The 22500-nt window shown below is 47.0% G+C and overlaps 2 protein-coding genes across 2 annotated transcripts in view; both read left to right on the top strand.

The window, feature by feature from the left end:
• LOC116219844 (rhomboid-related protein 3-like) overlaps positions 1-15496 on the top strand; it is a 35448-nt gene extending 19952 nt beyond the window's left edge. Inside the window, exons 5-8 of the mRNA XM_042703930.1 lie at positions 4737-4889; positions 9663-9887; positions 10167-10315; positions 15208-15496. Coding sequence (XP_042559864.1) covers positions 4737-4889; positions 9663-9887; positions 10167-10315; positions 15208-15496 — 816 coding nt within the window. The remainder of the gene's footprint in view (positions 1-4736; positions 4890-9662; positions 9888-10166; positions 10316-15207) is intronic.
• Positions 15497-17068: 1572 nt separating this feature from the next.
• Positions 17069-22500, top strand: part of LOC116219843 (coiled-coil domain-containing protein 40-like) — a 13882-nt gene continuing 8450 nt past the window's right edge. Inside the window, exons 1-4 of the mRNA XM_031563788.2 lie at positions 17069-17251; positions 18329-18451; positions 19043-19164; positions 19738-19981. Of these exons, the coding sequence (XP_031419648.1) occupies positions 17069-17251; positions 18329-18451; positions 19043-19164; positions 19738-19981 (672 nt within the window). The remainder of the gene's footprint in view (positions 17252-18328; positions 18452-19042; positions 19165-19737; positions 19982-22500) is intronic.

Genomic DNA, 22500 nt, shown 5'->3' with positions numbered 1-22500 from the left:
CATCCAGCTGCGTCGTTCAGACCGTACCGCCCGCTCAGAGGCTGACTGGCTACGTAGTGAGCGTCCTCTTACTATCCTCCATTGATTAGCCTCGCCGCCTCTTCCCCAACGTATCCCCCCACTGATGTCAGAGGCTGAGGATACATTTGCCAGCCCTGTCAGTCCCACGTGGGGTGGGAAGTAAGGAAACAACGAGACGCTCCTTTTATCAGGAAGAATGCGCCCTGTAATCTGCACACAGGGCTGCTCCCTGCACAGTAGCTTCTAATTAAACACACTAATTGGTGTGTTGTCAGGGGAGCGTTTTGTCTCGGCGCCGTATACCTGCTGTAAACTAAGAGCGCTGTTTTGTGACCTAAAGGTTTCTTCCCATGCCGTGCTTCTATGGAGAGACTTCATTAATCACTACACCAAGGCGCCATGGTTAATTCAGTAAGGAACCAGCCTCTGATCTGTGAAACCCCTTCACCTAGTGCCTCTGATCTGGAGCAATATGGTTGATAGCCCCACGTGAGGATTACCCGAAAGAGTGCTACTTTGTGTAATTTAGTGAGCATAAGCTGATCATTTTGGCTCTATGGCCTCAGCACTGCATGATCTCCTATTATTAAAGTCGATCGTTTCAAGCTCGTTTGTTGAAAATGGCTATGAAAGAAGAATGATTGTACGATTATAGATTGTGATAAATGAAATGAAGGTAGTGAAGGGTAATGTTATTTGAAGACCCAGACAGAGAAGTGTGGGGCTTGTGTCTGATGTATCTGAAGTCATAAACAATAAGGCCCCGTGTGTCTGCTGGTTTGTGTGGATGATTGAGGTGCAGCTGGGTTCTGCCACGCTGAGCTAATATATCAGCGGCGAGTCAGGTGAGGTGCGCCGCGGAGGGGAATGGATGTGCCTCATTCATCACATCCTCAACGCGGGGAGATGAAAGGGAAGGGAAAGGGCCTCGTTAAAGACCTGTGTGTGTGTGTGTGCGCGTGTGATTTTTGTGTGTTTGTGTCTGAGTGAGAGAGTACTATTTGTGACTGCAATTGTGTGAGTATTTGTATGTATCATTGTGAAAGCGTGTGCATTGTGTGTGTGTGTGTGTGTGTGTGTGTTATGTTCATGCATATCATGTCATGTTAACAGATAATAATAAGATAATAAAGCCTTAAACTTTTACAGAATTAATCCCCTTAGAACTATCATATCCCCCCCCCCATTATAAACATGCATGACACGGAGAGAGCACAATAGCAACTGGAAGCGTTGGACAGATACAGCATCAGGCCTTTGTGTACAACACTGAACGTCATTAGCTCTGCAGCCGCGCCGCACCGCTCCCCGAGCCACTGCTCCAAAGGTCATGCGTGTTACTGTCATACGACGCACAGCCCCCGCCTTGAAGCAGGCGAAGGAGCGTGTCTAAAGGAGCATGTCTTCATTTTTCAGCCGGCGACCTGCAAACAGCATAACGGGGGAGGCCTCCCTAGATCATTAGAGCCTGGGGTCAACTCAAAGTTTGGTCTGCAACATATGTTATTTTTAGACATTTGTCTGAGGTTTTTATCCAAGATATACTGTCTGCATGGCAGATATTATTATATATTGTTTAAAGGAACAAAGATGAACAAATATTAGGAAAAATGGGCCCCAAAGTTCTCTACAACCCTGATAGCCAATAGGGAACAGAACAGGAGAAAAATAAAGGCTATCTTTTCATCACAAAGTTGCTGTTGCAGAAAATTGACAGTGAATTTTAGAGTTCAGCTTGGTCAAGCATAACCCGTGTTAGTCCGGGGTCGGAGGTCAAAGTCAGCCCTGGGCTGGTAAGATCAGAGAGACATCTCCCCAGGGGGGCGGCATCACCCTGTGGCTCTGCTAGTCAGGTTAATTGAGTTCACTGACCATCAGGCCACAAGACGGATGTCTTCTGTTCCCGTCCTAGAGAGTGTCTTACTCCATATGTGTGACTGAGAGACACCGCAGGACAAACTAGTTACTGAAGTCCTCTTCATCTGGAGAGACAGGGAGGAATGGCTTTGTCCATTAGTGAATGGGAGTGCTTGAGGACATCAAACATCTGCTGTTTACTTTTCAGAATTATATATATTTTTTGAAGTGTAACTCAAGTCCTCCTTCTTTTTTTACATTTTTGGTTTATTTTTAGGACGGCCGTCCTTTTGTAGCTGCAGGTCTTTAGATTGTCCGTGACGGTTGGTGAGGCCCATCCTCTCATTGCCGCGTTCAGCTCTTCAATATGCAGCGTATGGAAATGAGTGGCACAGACATTGAGCTCAATCCCCCTCCTCGGCTCAGACACTGGGCCTCGGAGAAGCCCCCAGATGAAAGCTCCGCCGCCGCCACCCATTCTGTCAGGATTAATCTGCATGTTACAGCCAAGGCTGAGAGGCACATTTATTTCTGTGTGTGTGTGTGTGTGTGTGTATGTGTGTGTGTGTGTGTGTGTGTGTGTGTGTGTGTGTGTGTGTGTGTGTGTGTGTGTTTTTTTTTTTGAATTTGCCACGCCTTTGTTTGGGCTAGCCTTCTCGCACAATTCTCGGGGGTTTTCTCATGGGGAAACTTGGCTCCGATTCAAGTAAATAATTGAAAAACCTGTTGTTTCCCTCCAAACTGCTGCGGTGCCTGAAATCCTTCTCTACCCAACATGACAATAATTGTCCTTTCTAGGACTGTTGGATGTAACTGGTGTGGGGCTGAATGTATGCATGTATGTGCCCAGAGTCGCTCGGTATATCATAGTGTGTCCTCTGCTTTTGTTGTGTCAACTCCTCACGGGGCGCAGAGGGAAAATGACAACTAATTGGGGGATCGGGGAAACCTTGCATGAAATTCCCCGTTGAGGCCCATTGTTTTGTTTTTGCGTTTCTATCTCTGCTTCTCCTCTGCCAGCCCTGTCGAGTGCTCAGCGGAGTATGAACTAGTGTAGATGTTTGTGTGAGAGGGAGTGAAAGTAGGGCTGAATATAGGGTAAGGGGCTCAGGGTGGGTGGGCGTCTGTGGGATTGGGGCTGGGGTTCTATGGGGGGGGGGGGGGGTGTTGTATTGAACTGTAAATCCGTTCAGGGGAGCAGATAAGTCCTTGTCTGTGGGAGTTGAAGCTCACATTGGCACAGACGGTAGAATGGGAGCACTCAAGCTCATCCAGCATCTACCATGAAAGCATGCGGGTGATGACATCGGTACCCGACACAAGCTAGCGATCCTGCAGGAGAAGGTCAGTTCAGTGTCTTCCAGCTCTGGTTGTGAGTCTTTGCTCAGTGCTACTTACTGTACATGAGGGGGGGGGGGGTGGATTCACATGTGTCTTGAGGCTCTTCCACAAAGACTGTGTGTGTGTGTGTGTGTGTGTGTGTGTGTGTGTGTGTGTGTGTGTGTGTGTGTGTGTGTAGGTGCCAGTGAGTGTTTTGCCATAGTGTTTACCCTGTGCCCAACCAGTCTCATCTTTCAGGCTGTCTTCAGACCGATCTGTTGAAATGATTTGACTTTCCATTCTCCTGAAGTCTGAGGTCGTGAGTTCAGTGGGGATTGAATATCCCGACAAATTGCTTATTTCATTTCCCAGTCCGCCGCTCGCAGCTATTACACTGCAAAAACTTTTTCAGCAACGGATTAGAATAGACGAGCCCGAGAATAGAATTAACGAGTGACATTTTGAGTCTGGGAGAGAAAAGAGAGGGAAATGGTGAAATGGCACCACCCTTTTGTTGTTTGTCTAAAGAGAGCGAACCCTCCTGTGAGCCTCCTCTCATCTGGTCCCTCCTGTGCCAAATAGGCCATATGGAGGACACAAGCAAACAACCGTCACCAGGGCTCTAGATACGACGGTGGGATTCACTGTTCACATTATTACGGCAGGTCTGTGCTCCTTCACTGCCTCACGCGCTTCAACAGAAGTACCTTCACATAGCAGAGGACTGGTACTTTTTTGTCAGACTAAAGACATTCTGCGGTAACCACAGGTAAACTGGACAAACTCGCTGTCACTCAAATAGAAAATGCCAAGTTGTTCAGCAAACAGTTGCGTCATTGATGTTTTCTTGAGGCTCTTCCACAAAGACTTTCTGTGTGTGTGTGTGTGAGAAAGAGAGAGAGAGGGGTCAGTGGCTTTCCTGAGAAACAGTATGTGAATGGGCATCTCATTGTTGCTTCTTCCACTCCCTTTGTGTTGAGTGTGATCGACATTGTGGAGCTGCAGGATTTGCTGTGTGACCTGGGAAGTTAGTCCTTGGTAAACGGTCTGTGAGAGGAAAAGGGCCAGAATGGGTCATAACCATTAGCCATTTGGACTCTTGGATTTAAAGAACAACAGCCAGTATCTAGGACATTTCTAACTGACACACAAAGGAATGATATGTGACGGCTTGTTATCTCAGTGTATTCTTAACCTCCCTTTCAAACGCTTCTTCTAAGCTGTTTCTCTGTTCAAGGCTTCTTAACACTCGCACTGACTAAAATAGGCTGCCATGATTGTTGCAAATGAATTCCATTCACACCAAAGCCAGTGTCAGCTCATTTAACAAAGCTCACTAAATTGATTCTGTGAGTGTGAGTTTCAGCAAGACTCAACCGCGCACAAAAGGTGTTAATCTCACAGCCCAGACAGTGTGCGTGCGTTTTTGGCTTCACCTCTCGCCTGTGAGGTGTGAACTGGAGGCTGTGTGTGAGCGAGCACTGCGTGTGTTCCTCGTGTGTTGATCCGTGTCTCCTGTGGGTTTTTTGCTTTCGCAGTATGACCCAGAGAGCTCAGGCTTCATCAGCACCGAGCGCTTTCGGGACCTCCTGGCTGCCCACGGCTCAGAGCTGGACCCCAATAAGCTGGAGGTGCTGCTGGCGCTCGCTGATGCCAACGGGAAGATCTGCTACCAAGACTTTGTGAACCTGGTGAGCGAACGTGTCGAGTTTGTTGTTTCAGTGGTAGAAGGGAGGGTGGTCGTGTCTCGTGAGCCCCCCCCCCCCCCCCCCCCCCGCATCTGGGGGGGTAGTTGTTGTAGAGTGTCTCGTACGTTTGTTACAAAGACATTTAGTATTTGCACAGAGGCTTCTGTTAGAGAATCAGTTCATTGGTGCTTTAAGGTATGTCAATCTATGTGGGGAAAATGCCGCCTGTGTAAGAAATTACGAATTGAGTGCAAATGTGCATACAAATAATATGCAAATAGGTCTACTGTGCCCCGAGTCCCTTCCAGATGATCATTTCTCCGATGTCACATAATTAGGGAAAACAAGAAATCAAGTCACTAGATGAAGAGGCGTAGCTCTCCAGCAGAGCCTGATTAGGTTGACAACCCAAAATTCTTGAGCAATATATGTGGCGCAGCAACTGAAAACACTGAGGAGTTTTGAGTAAAAGAACTAGAATTATAAAAGCTGATTAAGTCATTCTGAAAAGCTTGATTCGCTCCATTGAACTAGTCAAAACAGTGTTGTGCTGGCTGTCTTGCTTTCTGGCAACACAAACTAACTGCCTGCCTGCCAGGAACCGTTTTTGTTTTGATTTTGACTTTAAAATAACGTTTAGATGCTGCACCTTGATTTGTTTCCTTTATGCTTTTGTTTGGCTTTGCCCCCATCTAGTCAAAATGTTTATCTCTGCCAGTCCCAGATGGTGCTGTGAACTTTTGAACTGGGAGCACTCAACGACAGTCATCTTGAAAAATGATCAGCTCGCAAAATGAATGTCACGGGAGAGTGCTAAATCAATCATTCTCTCCCTCTCTCTCCCTCTCTCTCTCTCTCTCTCTCTCTCTCTCTCTCTCTCCCTCATTCTTTATCTCTCATTTTTTTCTCCTTCCCTCCTTTTTGGGTTTGAGATCAAAACCCTTCTCCCAGACAGGAGGTCATTGTGAGGTGTGCAGTGGCCAAGGGGGTGTGAGGTGGCACGGAGCCAGGGCACCGTGGGCCTGGCACTGTCCCCTGTTGGTCCGGGCGGGTCATGTGCGTGTCACAGGGCCTAAGCCTACAGCTGGAAGTGGGACAGGGAAGAATGAGGAGCATGTAGCGGGGGTCTGAGGCCGCCATTGTTCCCCCTGGGGAGCGTTCACATGCGCTGCCTGCCACAACAAAAGCTGTGGGGGGGAGGAGAAAGGGGTGGAGGTCGGAGGGGAGGTCGGAGGGGGGGGCCGTGCTGAGGCGTTGGGGGGCTGCTTGAGGCTGCTTTGTACCGCACGCCCATCTTTACTTTTACAACGCCGCTTTTCCCATAAAGCTGTCTTTGTGATGACAAGATGTCATTACCCCATCTCGCATTCTCCCCCTCACTCACACACACTCTCTCTCTTTCTCTCTCTCTCTCTCTCACTTTCTTTCTCTCTCTCTGTCTCTCACTTTAGCTTGCTCCCTGTCTCCCTCTCTCTCTCACTGTTGCTCTTTTTTCCTTGCTCCCTCTCTCCCTCACCTTCTCCCTCTCTCCCTCTCCCTCGTTCTGTCTCTCTCCCTCACCCTCTCCCTCTCTCCCTCTCCCTCGTTCTGTCTCTCTCCCCAGCGTCCTGTCCTCCAGTGTCTCAGACTCCTCTCCCTCTCTCCCTCTTTCACTCTCCCTCGTTCTGTCTCTCTCCCTCTCTCCCTCTCTCCCTCTCCCTCGTTCTGTCTCTCTCCCCAGCGTCCTGTCCTCCAGTGTCTCAGACTCCTCTCCCTCTATCTTGGTTAGCGCTGATAGCCTCCCGCTGCTGTGGATGGCAGGGATGGAGCTCCCTATTTCAGGGGGGGTGTGGGGAGGGGAGGGGAGGGGAGAGAAATTGCTCTGCACAGCTGGACGAATCAGTCTGTGGCCATTATGGCGTTTGGCTGCTGGAGGGGAAAACGCCTGCGAGGAGACGAGATGAGTGTTTGTTGTGCGGGAACGTGTGAGCGATGTGTGTGGCACGTGTCGGTAGGAAAACTGTATGATCAGGGAAAGTGTATTAAAACCGGATGTCGTCACTTTAAGCCGGTCTCTGGTTGGATAAAGCTTTTCAGCAGAAATGGACAAGGACCTTTGATTTATTCTGTAGGAACCATGCCGATGCCTGACTTTTAATATTGTGTGACGTTGTTGAAGTTCAAGTTCAACATTAATAGCGATTGAATTACCCTTGTGTCGTGTAATCGCTAGCGGTAAATAAACGTTAATAACTTGAATGACTGATTAAGGATATATGTTACACATCACAAACACATGTAATCGATGGGTTTTGGGGGAAATGAGGTAATTGGTTAGCTTAAATTGCAGTATCTTAGGCGAGCTAATTGACCTGGCTAGCTATAGCGGAATTAACAGTGCTAGCTTTGTGTTTGGTCATATAGCTTCGTAAAAGTTCGGTTAACAAGTCACTTGTGTGTTTAGTTGTATGACTTCGTAAAAGTTCGGTTAACAACAAGTCAATTGAGCATTAAGCCACCTGACTATAATGGGTCTATTCATATTAGCATGCTAACGTTAGACTTATTAGCAGCGAGGCTAGCTAGCTACTATGTGTTCCAATGGATTGTTGGTCTAAGCGTTAGCTTCAGTTAAGACCTACGTGTACCACATGAACAACTAAACGAGTCAATGTAGACATATAAAAAGTTGTGTAGATAGCTTTATTCACATAAGCCGTATAACTTCACAAAAATAATAATAATTTAAAGAAAACCGATCGTTTGCATGCCAGGCGATCAACACAACTTCTCAACTAAAAAGTAAAGGTCCTTGTCCATTTCTGCTGAAAAGCTTTATCCAACCAGAGACCGGCTTAAAGTGACGACATCCGGTTTTAATACACTTTCCCTGATCATACAGTTTTCCTACCGACAGCACCATTTCATTCCCCTCTTGTTTGGCTTTGCCCAGACACGGTGGCCATAGCAACCAGCCCCATGCAGTAACCCCCCCCCCCAAACATAATCACACAGACATAAACACACTCGCGCACGCACCTCCCATCCAATACAGTGAGCCGTCTCACAAATCACAGTCTTCGCCATCAGTGCAGGGATAATGTCAGAGTGTCTGTTCACAGTCTGTTTGTTTTTCAAGGAGTAACTGTTAAATAATGGCTGGAAAGAAAGAGAACCCCCAGTATTATCTGTGCATTTCGAACACATTCTGTAGTCATGACAATACATCTTTCTCCGGAGGAAGCTAGCGTGAACTTGGTACTGCTGCTGCTTTGAAAAACATTGATCACTTCAAGCTGCTCAGCTGTTGAACAGAGGACGGAGGAGAGGGATTCTACTGAGAGCGCTGTACAAAGCAGAGGCAGGGGGGGGGAAACACAGCCATCCTCTCTGCAGTAATCCAAGGACATTCTGAACAAATCCTTGCTGGACCGCTCTTTCCAAAAAAAGTCCCCCCTACGTCACTGTAAATCTGTTGGACTGGTTGGCTGTTGTCAAATACCCAGTCACAATTTATGGTGCTCTGAATTTCCTCTACTTTATTGCTGAAGCCATTTGTCAAAGTTATGCGCTGTGACAAAAAAACAAAGTAAAGGCCACCATTGCGGCTCTTTTCGTATATTCTACATTTCCAGGCCGTATGCCTAAAGAATTTGGGGATAAGCTATTATCCAGGCACGAAGCTAAGCCATCTCCTCAGCATCAGCAGCGTTTGGCTACTCGCTAATAAACCCCCTCCACCTAATCCTAAAATAGGCACTGTTTCATTGAGTGCGACCGCAAGCTCCATTGTGTGATTGAAGTTATTTGCCACAATACGGAGTGCAGTGCTATAAATTCTGTCTTCCCTTTACATTCAAATAACAAGTAGCTACTGTTGTGGCGCAGGCTGCAAAGTCAAGGTTAAATCTGGAGAAAGGCTGTGGGCTGTGTTCCCCTGCCCCTGCCCCGCATTCCTGGTTCCTCTTGAGCTCCTCATCGCGTTACATAATATGTCACAGGCCACTTCGGATCAGGAGTCTGGCATGGGAAAAAAGGACATTCAGGGTTTTCGCTTTGCCACCTTGTGAACATTGTCTGGCATCTGCTGCCAGTGTTTGGGGGGAAGAGGGAAGAAGGGAATCGCTTAGCTGTTGCCAGGCAACGGGAAAAGCATTCCGTCACTGTTCTCGCAGGAGGTTCGGAGGGGTGTGAGCTGTTGTACAGAGAGAAAGAATCGGAGAGGGATAGACTTGTGGCTAGCGCCCAACAAAGTGGCTCTTTCATTATTCATCGGGTGGAATTTATGGGAACACACGGACTAGCTTGCTTGCCGAATGGAACTATTTCAGTATGCTACCATGTCCCCCTTTTGCACAAATATTTTTAGATAACACGAAATAAAATGTCAGGTATTTTAGGTTGTCCTTCACATAAGCCTGACATGTCTTGAGCCAAAGGACGTAGAAGATCAGCTCCTTGGCGTCTGGTAGAACCTAAGCAAGGACAAACATTCCTGAAGGTGGACTACATAAGTCCAACACCGCCATTATCTTGCATTTCCATTCTGGTATGCGGTGTCTGTGTGTGCCTTTGTCTGTATACATATGTGTATGTGGGTGAGTGTATTTATATGTGTCTGTTTCTGTGCATATGTTTTCTTTATATGTGTGCCTCCCTACATTTTTGTGTTCATGCGTGTGCCTTTTTGCTGAACATCAGTGTTGTGTGTGTGTGTGTGTGTGTGTGTGTGTGTGTGTGTGTGTGTGTGTGTGTGTGTGTGTGTGTGTGTGTGTGTGTGTGTGTGTTTTCCTCCAGATGAGTAACAAGCGCTCCAACAGTTTCCGGCGGGCCATCCTCCAGGGGAGCCGGCAGCTGAAGGGTGTGAGCCTGAGTGAGGAGGTGGGCCTGGGTCTCTCCCAGAGGCTGGTGCGCCACGTGGCCTATGAGACTCTCCCCCGCGAGGTCGACCGCAAGTGGTACTTCGACAGCTACACGTGCTGCCCCCCTCCTTGGCTCATCCTGGCCATCACCATCGCAGAGGTGTGGAAATAGAGAGGAAAAGTTTGAATGAAACAACACAAAATGTTGCGCTGTTGACGAGTTCATACTCATAGTTTGTCATATGTAATGTTGCATACATGAGTACATACGGAGATGTTCTGTAGGTTTATTAGTAACCGATATACTGTATCTCTTGTAGGTTGAATAAAGTGTCATTGCTTAGGACTGAGTCTGCTACTAGCACAAATACATGCATCTGTGCAATCCCATAGAGCACCTGTGTGAATGAATGGGTGTGTTCCGATCTGTTTACTGTAGGTGGCAGTCTTCATTTACTACGGGGTACAGCTGGACCGATGGGTGCTGCAGGTGTCGTCCCCGGCCTACTTGAGGGGGGCTCTACCGTACCACCCCCGGCTACGGGCACAGGCCTGGCGCTTCATCACCTACGCCTTCATGCACACGGGGTGAGTCAGTCATACTCGCACTGAGCCAGACTGTAGATGGAAGCATCATTTACATTTAGTCATTTAGCAGACGCTTTTGTCCAAAGCGACGTACAAGGGAGAGAATAGTCAAGCTACGAGCAATAGAACCTGGTGTAACAATAAATACTACTTTACATAAGAAATATAACAAAATGAAATAAAAAAGAAAAAGAAGTGCAGAAATGTAACTGCTGTAATTGCAAGTTACGCACTAGTCGAAGTGCCATTTAGGACAGGAAGTGCTCTCTGAAGAGTTGGGCATCAGACTGACTGTTGCCAAATGCTTTTTACATACCTGATGGATTTCCCTGAAACAACTTACAGTGAATGTAGTCAACATAATTTAGACATACGGAGGAACATAGGTGAAATAATCAATCGAGCATACATCACTGACTTAATGCTGATGGAATAGAACACTTGGTGGTGAATTTTGGGGGAAGAAAGTCAGGTGGAAAGTTTTGCTTCGAGGAATTAGGTCATGGTCACGGATTTGAGAGGATAGGTTTGACCACTGACTTGGTTTAAATGTGGGAGAAGATTCCAGAACAGTTCATAGCATACTTCCAGAAAACTGATAGACTGGGCTGCCTGCCTACCCAAACAATTTATCCAGAGGTAATTTACCAGGTATAGGAAGACGGGGAAATAAAACATTGAGGGTCCAACAGGATTTTGATCATACCAAAGATGAATTAAAAAAGCTCTATGGCATTCCAGATGATTGTGAAGCTTGCAAGTGTACAGTGTCTTAATCAAACCCAGTCAGTGCAGGATTAATTGTGACTCAAAGCTCTCGGTAGCCTAGCTAATAAAGACTGGCAATAAAAAACGAATGCAATTTGAACACCCAGCAGCTTGTGTGTAATCCACAGGCAGTTAGGGTTGAGGGAGCAGCCTCCTCAGAGCTCATATGAAGCGCACTGGTTACCAGAGGAGCAAATACGCTTTTATTAAAGACACGGCACCTTTTCGCCAAGCAGAGTCAACATAATAAAGCACTGAAAGGTTGCTCAAAAGAAGGAAGTTTGTTTAATTTGAAATTCAGGTTATTGACATTTTAAGGCATGGGTCACTTAAACTATATAAGCCTCCTGGACGATGTTTTTCGATGTTCCGTGTTCTCATAACATCTCCAGCCATGGATGAATTATTTCTGCACCAGATTTTGCCGTCATTACATGTAATGTCAGAAATAATTGCGGCTCCGTTGTACCAGAAGAGGCCATTTCAAATCCACGCCACCTGGGGGGGGAGTTCAGCTATCTCATCCCTACCTGCTCTGGTTCATGGTGTGCCCAGTAAAGAGCTGTGGCTGGTCCATGGACTTTCGTTTTTTTTAGCCTTTAATGTAGTGTGTATTAAAGCTCCCCCCCCCCCCCTCCCCAGCCCTACTGTGTAATCCCCTGGTAAGCCACGGTTGTTGATCCCTCCTGTCTGCAACCCAAACTGAATGCCAATCTTGTCAAAACAAACAGAGGTCACCCACCCAGCCAGTGTCCTGTGGGGGGGCTATATGTGCGTCTGCTGTGCCTTCGCTGAGCTAATCCCACTGACATCCCTCCCCGAGAGCTATTACACCATCTTAATCAGAGAGAGAGAGAGAGAGAGAGAGAGAGAGAGAGAGAGAGAGAGAGAGGGAGAGAGAGAGGACGGACAGAGGGAGGGGGAGAGAGAGAGAGAGAGGGAGAGGGAGAGGGAGAGGGAGGGAGAGAGGGAGAGAGAGAGAGAGAGAGAGAGGACGGACAGAGGGAGGGGGAGAGAGAGAGAGAGAGAGAGAGAGAGAGAGAGAGGGAGAGGGAGGGAGGGAGAGAGAGAGAGAGAGAGGACAGAGGGAGGGAGGGAGAGAGAGAGAGAGAGAGAGCCAGAGAGAGAGAGAGAGAGAGAGAGAGGGATGTTGCATCTCTCCTACTGTTGAGTCCCAGTGAGCAGTGGCTGTTGTTCATGTATTTCATGTTCCTTTTTTGAATGGGAGTAGCAGTAGCACTAGATTCTGTTCTGCTATCGTATTCCTTCCTCCATCTCCTGAGAGTGCATCTGAGAGTGAACTTGTCCTTGGCACATTTGTCACACTCGGCTGTTATTATTAAGGACCTACTGCGGAACCGGTTCGTGTTAAAGCCCCTATCAAATCCTAGTTTCTTCCTGTGACAAGGTCTCCCTTAATGTCACGAGGGCCCCTGTCTCTTGTGGCTCTTCAGAGGCCCCTGTCTCTTGTGGCACGTCTGGTGCCAAACATGTGCGGAGGGGTTGGCAGCTCCCTCGTGTTTTCATCTCACCATTTCTTTTTAAGCAGGATTTCCCCCCCCCCTAATGCGGGATCATTTTTTTGGACTGGAAATAGATGGCCTTGCTCGACCTTTCATGCATAATTCAGCGCTTTACAGTTTATTTATATTGTATCATTTATCTGTCAGCGAGATTAGCAGAATGTTTATCCAGTTCCCTCCTGTGTGAGCAAACAGTGTTTGCGGATACTTGTGTGAGAGGCATTATGTGTAGACAGCAGAGTGATGACCCCCCCCCCCTCTTTACTCATAGAGAACACTGGCTACATCTTCTCTCAGGTTGCATAATCAGCCTTTGTAATCTGAAGTGCAACTGGTTCTGTTGAAAAAAAGAAAACAATCAATAGCTGTTGTCTTCAAGGGTGATGCTGTCACTCCATGAAAGAATAGGGTTTGCTAGTGTTCATCAGCGCTGTTTAAAAGAGAGATGCTTTGTCATCGCACACGTAGTCGTTTAGGCCACTGCCTGCCTAACCCAGCTACAGTGAGAAAGTTTTGCAGCTTGTGTGTATCCCATGGATCTTTTTAAATCTTTCTTAGTTAATTACAGAGATCGCTGGAGAAGGAGGGAGCGCTAATGAGCTGCTAAGAGGAGTCATACGACCTTGTCCTGTTTATGATGTTCAGATTTGGGTCTGCCTGTGATTTTTGGGCCCCTGTGGGACTCCGTATGGTGCTGCTATTTTGATTAATGGCAGGGAGAAGGAGAACACCTGACTGGAGAATTATTATTTTGCTGTGGTGCCCAGTTCTGTCAGGGGCCCGGCCCGATCTGGCCCGCCCGCCGCTCCAGTTTGAAGGACACTGACTGTGGGCCGATGCTTCCAGTCGGGCAAAGACTTGGACGACCTCTCCTGGGCTCAGCGGTCAGGCAGAAGCTGTAGCACAGCAGCTGTTGGGCAAGGCCTCCGGGGGGAACGTGGACCCCTCAAGGGCGGCCTAGCAAATATGCTCCCATCAGATGTACCACAGCTTTCATCAGTCAGATCAGAATGGATCTAAGGACAGCAACACATGTGGGAGAGAATGAGAGTGTGAGGAATAAGGGGAACTTGTACTTGTGTGTGTTTCTGTCTGTGTGGGGAGGGCAGTGAGGTCTTTGTGTGTGTGTGTGTGTGTGTGTGTGTGTGTTTGTGTATGTGCCTTCTTATGACAGACATGTAAAGTGCTGTCAATTAAAACAAAAATGAGGTAGTTATTTGCACAAGTTGCTTTTTTCATTTTAACTTTGAACACAGATTCTCCCCTGTGAACTACAGATTTCCAATAAAACCGCCAAGATCATCAAAATTGACTGTAAGCTGAAAGGTATATTTCTTCTGAGTAACATGTAAAGTGTGAAGGGACTTTTAGTCTGGGGATTGAGATGAAGATGTGGAGAAGCAGAGAAGAACAGAAGAACAGAGATGGACTTTTGGGGGGAGGGAGATACTTTGGAGGGAGCTTGGCGACTAGGTCGGGCGGTCTGTATTTGAAGGTGATGTGCAGCCCTTTGGGTTAGTTATAAGTTGGAGTGCTCAATGAAACTTGCAAGCTTATAAATTCAACTAAGCTCCATGTCAGGTGTCGGTTGGATGCCCCCAGATATTCTACCCATTACATATGCACTAACACACATGATAACAACACACGGACAGCTGCGTTCGTGGCGAGAATTCGTTTTTTAACACGTCAAATATTTCAAATGAATCGGGGAAAAAAACGACGCGTTTTCTGACAGCATCGAAAAAGCGCATATCTCAGAGTGGCATGATGCGCTCGCTGGCTGGCGGCGGCCAGATGCCGCGTTCGTTCGTCCTCACCACAGATGTCTGGAGGAGGACCGGCATCTGTGCACATCTCTCCCGACGGCGGGCGTAATAACGTCTCCCTCCTCGCTGCCTCACTTTTTTTCCGGGATCCCAGTCACGGATGATTTCACTTCACGCCAGTCGCTCCTAATTCAACACGACTCCCGCCGTACACAGCGCAGTGGGGGGGGGGGGGGGGGGGTGGCGCTGGGGAAACGAGCTTGCAAATATGTCTGAATTTAGAATACATTATAAGGGTGAAAATGTAAGCAGTGTGGAAAAAAAAAAAAAACAGCTATGCTGCTGTTCGAGGTGATGGGAAGAGGCTCATCTGAAGGGCTCAGGGGTGTCGGCTGTTGTTTTTTTTCTCTCGCTGCAGAGTTTGAGGAGTCAAGCACACAATGGCGTCCCCCCGTGGGGCGGCCCCTCACAGCGCGCCCACTCACTCATCTCAAGTGAAGGGTCGGAGCCTGACTTGTTTATCCTTGCTGTAGCGCGCGCTGGAGTAGCTTTACTCTCTCTCTCCCTGACAGGACGACACCACAGAGACGAGAGAGAGAGAGAGAGAGAGAGAGAGAGAGAGAGAGAGGGAGAGGGAGAGGGAGAGAGACCGACCGACCGACCGACCGACCAGTCACATCTTTCTTCTGTCACCATGCTGTCCTTGGACAGAAAAAAAAAGCTCATTGTGTACCAACAATCCCCTCCGAGTCCCTTGAGAGAGATGTGCTTTTTCGGCGAGTCCTTTGCAGTGCTGTGCGGCTTATGTTGGGTTTGTTGTTGGTTTTTACAGGATTGAGCACCTCGGGTTGAACATGGCCATGCAGCTGCTGGTGGGAGTGCCTCTGGAGATGGTTCACGGAGCGCTGAGGATTGGCCTTGTGTACGTGTGCGGCGTTCTCGCAGGTGAGTCGTCGTCGTCGTCCAGCTGTTTGGCCTCGCGGAGTGGTGGTTTGGGGTTTGGTATGCCGTGTCCTTGGGATATGTGGGAGGCTGCTTGTTTATTCATTCATTTTCGTGGAAATGAATCATTTCTTTCTTCCCAAAGTCAGTTTTTATGCATTCCAGTGTTTGTGTGTTGAGAGAGAAAAGAGAGAGAAATGCATGTATGTGTGTGTGTGTGTGTGTTTACATTTGCCTCTATGTGATTTGTGAGTGTTGAGTTGTGTTGTGTTTCTGTTGTGTTGTGTTGTGTGGTGTCGTTGTGTTGTGTTGTATTGTCGTGTTGTGTTGTGTTGTGTTGTGTTGTGTTGTGTTGTAGTGTTGTGGTTGTTCATGTGGAGAGCAGGAGCTGGTGTGTCCCAGTAAGCCCTGGACCCTGAGGCCTCTGCATCAGCAGCACTCCCATGCAGCATGAGGGTCTCTCCTCTCTTCTCCTCTCCTCTCCTCTCCTCTCCTCTCCTCTCTAATCTGAGCCAACAGCCTAACCCAAGCAGGCTCCTCATGAGGTCACGCTGCATGATCCTCTGCACTGTGCTGGGAATAGGAATGTAGAGGGATGTTAGAGAAGGAGATGATGGAGACTGGCTCTGAATGGGGATGGAAATACATTAATAAATATATCAAATAAATCATCGGAACAAATGAAATTTCAGTTTAAGTGAGGAAGCACCAAATACACAACAGTCGTTAGTTTGTGCATTTATCTCTGTGTGTGGTTGTGTGTGTGTGTGTGTGTGTGTGTGTGTGTGTGTGTGTGTGTGTGTGTGTGTGTGTGTGTGTGTATATACACGACATGTTTGTGTGTTTGTTTCTGTTGTGATGGATGTGTTCTGTGTCAGTGTGGAGCATGTGTGTGGCTGCATATCTTATTGGGATTTGCCATCTTTAGGCCAAAGACTGTGCCCTTTGTCTTTGTGACCTTTGAGACCAGTGTGTGTGTGTGTGTGTGTGTGTGTGTGTGTGTGTGTGTGTGTGTGTCTGTGGAGCCTGAAACACATTATAAATTACCAGGCCGACAGAGGCCACCCTAGGGGGCCTTACTGTCCCCATGAGACCCGTCCGCGTTAATTAGATATCGACCCGCTGGGTGGGGCCTGGATTTAGACCCCTGGTTGGCGGCCACCGCTTTGACGGCGGCTGCTGCTCGCTATCGGAGGCCGTGCTGACGGGGGTGAAGGGGCCGGTGGGGGGGCCACAGGGTTCAGTCTTGTGTGTTTAGCAAAACGCATTTGCTCAAAAGATCAACTCAATAGACCCTCCCAAAACCTATAAAGTGTGTCTGCCACTTCTTCTCTCTCTCTCTCTCTCTCTCTCTCTCTCTCTCTCTCTCTCCTTCTCTCTCCTTCTCTTTCTCTGAGATGTGTTCCTTAGGTGCCTAGGCTCACGCCATCTGCTTGGGGTAAAAGAGTGTTTGAAATAACACACTTAAAGATGTGTGGCAATATACCTCAAAAGGGCTTACATCACATCAAACATCACAAGGACTCGCTTCCAAAATATCCCTTTACACAGAGACTTCATCAACAAGCATTGGGATAACCGTAATTATGTCAATTAAAATACTAAATCTCAACGGCAAACCGAGATGCGTTTCTACGTTCATAGAGGAAGTAGAGGAAGCTTGGCTTGGCGATAAGATGCTGGGAAGATAAATAATAAGAGACAGCACTGTGATAGCGTGTCTATATTTATCCTTTTTTCCGTTGATCCAGATGCTCATTGGTAGATATATTTCAGTGTTACAGCTGCAGACTGAAGTGGAGAGTTTGGCCATGCGTTTCTTCTACATGAAGGACGTGAGTAATGACCTGTCCTCGGACCTCTCCGTCATGAAGAATGCCTCACGCAAGGCAGAGACTGAGAAGACTCAAGCAGAGGAGCAGAAGTACAAACAGGTGGGAGCACAGAGGACCTAAGTAAGGTATCTCATCCATACTTACACACAGAGGACCTAAGTAAGGTATCTCATCCATACTTACACACAGAGGACCTAAGTAAGGTATCTCATCCATACTTACACACAGAGGACCTAAGGTATCTAATCCATACTTACACACAGAGGACATAAGGTGTCTCATCCATACTTACACACAGAGGACGTAAGTAAGGTATCTCATCCATACTTACACACAGAGGACCTAAGTAAGGTATCTTATCCATACTTACACACAGAGGACCTAAGTAAGGTATCTCATCCATACTTACACACAGAGGACCTAAGGTATCTTATCCATACTTACACACAGAGGACCTAAGTAAGGTATCTCATCCATACTTACACACAGAGGACCTAAGTAAGGTATCTCATCCATACTTACACACAGAGGACCTTAGGTATCTCATCCATACTTACACACAGAGGACGTAGGGTATCTCATCCATACTTACACACAGAGGACGTAGGGTATCTCATCCATACTTACACACAGACATAAGGTATCTCATCCATACTTACACACAGAGGACCTTAGGTATCTCATCCATACTTACACACAGAGGACATAAGGTATCTCATCCATACTTACACACAGAGGACGTAGGGTATCTCATCCATACTTACACACAGACATAAGGTATCTCATCCATACTTACACACAGAGGACCTTAGGTATCTCATCCATACTTACACACAGACATAAGGTATCTCATCCATACTTACACACAGACATAAGGTATGTCATCCATACTTACACACAGACATAAGGTATCTCATCCATACTTACACACAGAGGACGTAGGGTATCTCATCCATACTTACACACAGACATAAGGTATCTCATCCATACTTACACACAGACATAAGGTATCTCTTCCATACTTACACACAGAGGACGTAGGGTATCTCATCCATACTTACACCAGCATCTATCTATGACCCACTCCTCCACCTTAACATTCTCTCTCTCCTTTCTTCCCCCTCTTTCTCTTTCTCTTTCTCTCCTCCTCTCTTCTGTGTGTTCTTGCTCTGTCAGGATCTGTATGTGGAGCGCCTGACCAAGAACAAGGAGAAGCTGACTGAGGAGATCACCATGTATGAGGTGCAGACCGCCGCCCAGTCGGAGGAGACGCAGGCCGCCAGGGAGGCCCTGGGCGAGGTGAGGACCCGCTGACTGCCTGCTCCTTTTCCCCAATGCTCTTTGGATGTTACTGAGAGAAACAGAACGTCATTTTGTCTCCCTCTACGTCTGACTTCTGGTGAAGACTTTGTTTGTTATTTCGACGACACGCCTTCAAGCAAACCTTTTTAAGAATGACATTTGCAAGAATTACACTAGAGAAAAATACCTTACCTCTGGCATTGTTATCACTCATACTTTCTTTTCTCTGTATTTTTTCAATCTCTCTCTCTCTCTCTCTCTCTCTGTCTCTCTCTCTGTCTCTGTCTCTCTCTCTGTCTGTCTCTCTCTCTGTATCTCTCTATCTCTGTCTCTCTCTATCTCTGTCTCTCTCTCTCTCTCTGTATCTCTCTGTCTCTGTCTCTCTCTCTCTCTGTCTCTCTGTCTCTCTCTCTGTGTCTCTCTCTGTATCTCTCTGGCTGTCTCTCTCTCTCTCTCTCTCTATCTCTCTCTCTGTCTGTCTTTCTCTCTCTATCTCTGTCTCTCTCTCTCTCTCTCTGTCTCTCTCTCTCTCTCTCTCTCTCTCTATCTTTCTCTCTCTCTCTCTCTCTCTCTCTGTCTGTCTGTCAGGCTCAGCTGGAGATGGAGGCTCTGGAGGTGGAGAAGAAGCAGCTGATGCAGCAGTGGAACAGCAGTCTGGTTGGCATGAAGTGGCGAGATGAGGCCTACACTGCCATGCAGGACGCTCTCAGGTAACAGCACACACACACACACACACACACACACACACACACACACACACTCACAAATACACACACACACACACACACACACACACACACACACACACACACACACACACATACACACACACACACTCACACACATACACACACACACACTCACAAATACACACACACACACACACACACACACACACACACACACACACACCCATATAGAGGGAGCACTTCAGCCTCCTGCCTACCAGGTGGGAATTCTACTCTGACATTTGAGGATAGCTGAAGAACATTTCACAAGGAAACATTTTCACCAGGATCTTGCAATATTTTTCAGGCAAGAATGTTTTTGGTACATTTGTGGGTTTTTGTTTTCTACGCTAACGGGTTTGGTTAACGTACAGATTTACCTTCCGATTGTCAGTGTTGCTGGATCCTCCTGAAGTTGCTGGTGGTATCAGCTGAACATGCACACACACACACACACACACACACACACACACACAATTCCGTGCACTTTCTCAGGTATGAAATCCCGTATCTCTTTCAGCCACTGAAATATGAAGTTCTTTCATGACACTGCAGGCAGGCCGCTAACGAAGGGCGCTCTCTGGACACCGAGATCGAGGGCTACAAGAAGTCCATCACGGGAGAGGAGGAGCGCAACGAGCTGCTGACCGTGCTGATGAACCGGGCCCAGCTGGACAGCAGCACCTGGCGCAAACTCATCACGCAGAGCCAGGGCCAGCAGGAGGCGCTGCAGAGCCAGTACAGCACCTACACACGCATGCTGCACGAGAGCGAGAGCACCTACACGCGCCTCAATGTGGTACGTGCATACACACTCACACACACATATACACACACACTCACACACACATATACACACACACCTACACACGCATGCTGCACGAGAGCGAGGGCACCTACACACGCCTCAATGTGGTACGTGCATACACACTCACACACACACACACACACATATACACACACACTCACACACACATATACACACTCACACACACACACTCACACACACACATATACACACTCACACACACATACACTACCGTTCAAAAGTTTGGGGTCACTTTCCTTATTTTTCAAAGAAAAGCACTGTTTTTTTCAATGAAGATAACATTAAATACACTCTATACATTGTTAATGTGGTAAATGACTATTCTAGGTGGAAACGTCTAGTTTTTAATGAAATATCTACATAGGTGTATAGAGGCCCATTTCCAGCAACTATCACTCCAGTGTTCTAATGGTACATTGTGTTTGCTAATCGCCTTAGAAGACTAACAGAGCATTCACACGCTTCCGTTGGAATGCGTTAATCCGTCAGGGTTGACGGATCTCCATTCACTTTGAATGGGGTGACGTCATCCTTTGACGAACTGAATTATGGCTCCGTTGGTTCCCGTGCGTTGCGTTTCATGCTTTGCTTGCAGCAAGAGTTGAAGAATGTTCAACTTTTCGAGAGGCAATGCATGCGTCAGCCAATCAAATTGCCTTTCATGCATAACTGACAGCACAGGCGCTAGCCAATCAGATCCCGTATATGCTCACGTCTAGAAAGCGGCAAGCTCAAAAAAAAAAAAGATGGCGACCAAACTCCGTAGATGGTCGTATTTGTACCCAAAAGTTGTTTGTTTGACTTTTTTTTGCTTAGATTTTTTAAAAGTTACCGAGAAATAGACAGTGTACAATGTAAAAACCCCTTTATTGTAACTGAAAAATACGTCTGATAGGATTTGCGAGGTGTGTGAGCACCCTATCTAATGTTAGCATGCTACTGCTTACAAGGTAAGCAGCTTGCTAGTGGCGTGATTGGTTTGTTGACCTGTCAATCTCACTATAACGTCTCTGGTATCAACAGAACCCCATGCGCCAGACTCCTCCTCCGCCATCCGTTGGCGCAACGCATTCCAACGGAAGCGTGTGAATGCTCTGTTAGAAGACTAATGGATGATTAGAAAACCCTTGAAAACCCTTGTGCAATTATGTTAGCACAGCTGAAAACTGTTTTGCTGGTGAGAGAAGCTATAAAACTGGCCTTTCTTTGAGCTAGTTGAGTATCTGGAGCATCACATTTGTAGGCTCGATTATACTCTCAAAATGGCCAGAAAAAGAGAACTTTCATGTGAAACTCGCCAGTCTATTCTTGTTCTTAGAAATGAAGGCTATTCCATGCGAGAAATGGCGAAGAAACTGAAAATTTCCTACAACGGTGTGTACTACTCCCTTCAGAGAACAGCACAAATGGGCTCTAACCAGAGTAGAAAGAGAAGTGGGAGGCCCTGGTGCACAACTCAGCAAGAAGACACGTATATTAGAGTCTCTAGTTTGAGAAATAGACGCCTCACAGGTCCTCAACTGGCAGCTTCTTTAAATGGTACCTGCAAAACGCCAGTGTCAACATCTACAGTGAAGAGGCGACTCTGGGATGCTGGCCTGATGAGTGGCAAAGAAAAAGCCATATCTGAGACTGGCCAATAAAAACAAAAGATTGATATGGGCAAAAGAACACAGACATTGGACAGAGGAAGATTGGAAAAAAGTGTTATGGACAGACGAATCAAAGTTTGAGGTGTTTGGATCACACAAAAGAACATTTGTGAGACGCAGAATAGGTGAAAAGATGCTGGAAGAGTGCCTGACGCCATCTGTCAAGCATGGTGGAGGTAATGTGATGGTCTGGGGCTGCTTTGGTGCTGGTGAAGTGGGAGATTTGTACAAGGTAAAAGGGATTTCAAATAAGGAAGGCTATCACTCCATTTTGCAACACCATGCCATATCCTGTGTACAGCGCTTGATTGGAGCCAATTTCCTCCTACAACAGGACAATGACCCAAAGCACACCTCCAAATTATGCAAGAACTATTTAGGGAAGATGCAGGCAGCTGGTATGCTGTCTGTAATAGAGTGGCCAGCACAGTCACCAGATCTCAACCCCATTGAGCTGTTGTGGGAGCAGCTTGACCGTATGGTACGCAAGAAGTGCCCATCAAGCCAATCTAACTTGTGGGAGGTGCTTCAGGAAGCGTGGGGTGAAATTTCTACAGATTACCTCAACAAATTAACAGCTAGAATGCCAAAGGTCTGCAATGCTGCAATTAATGCAAATGGAGCATTCTTTGATGAAAGCAAAGTTTGAAGAACAAAATTAATATTTCAAATAAGAAATCATTATTTCTAACCTTGTCAATGTCTTGACTATATATTCTATTCATTTTGCAACTGATTTGAATAAATAAAAGTGTGAGTTTTCATGGAAAACCCGAAATTATCTGGGTGACCCCAAACTTTTGAACGGTAGTGTATATACACACACATATACACACA

Source organism: Clupea harengus, chromosome 26 (assembly GCF_900700415.2).
Source record: "Clupea harengus chromosome 26, Ch_v2.0.2, whole genome shotgun sequence".
Taxonomy (NCBI): domain Eukaryota; kingdom Metazoa; phylum Chordata; class Actinopteri; order Clupeiformes; family Clupeidae; genus Clupea; species Clupea harengus.
Note: the sequence above shows the minus strand (reverse complement) of the source record. Positions and strands in the feature narration are given on the sequence as shown.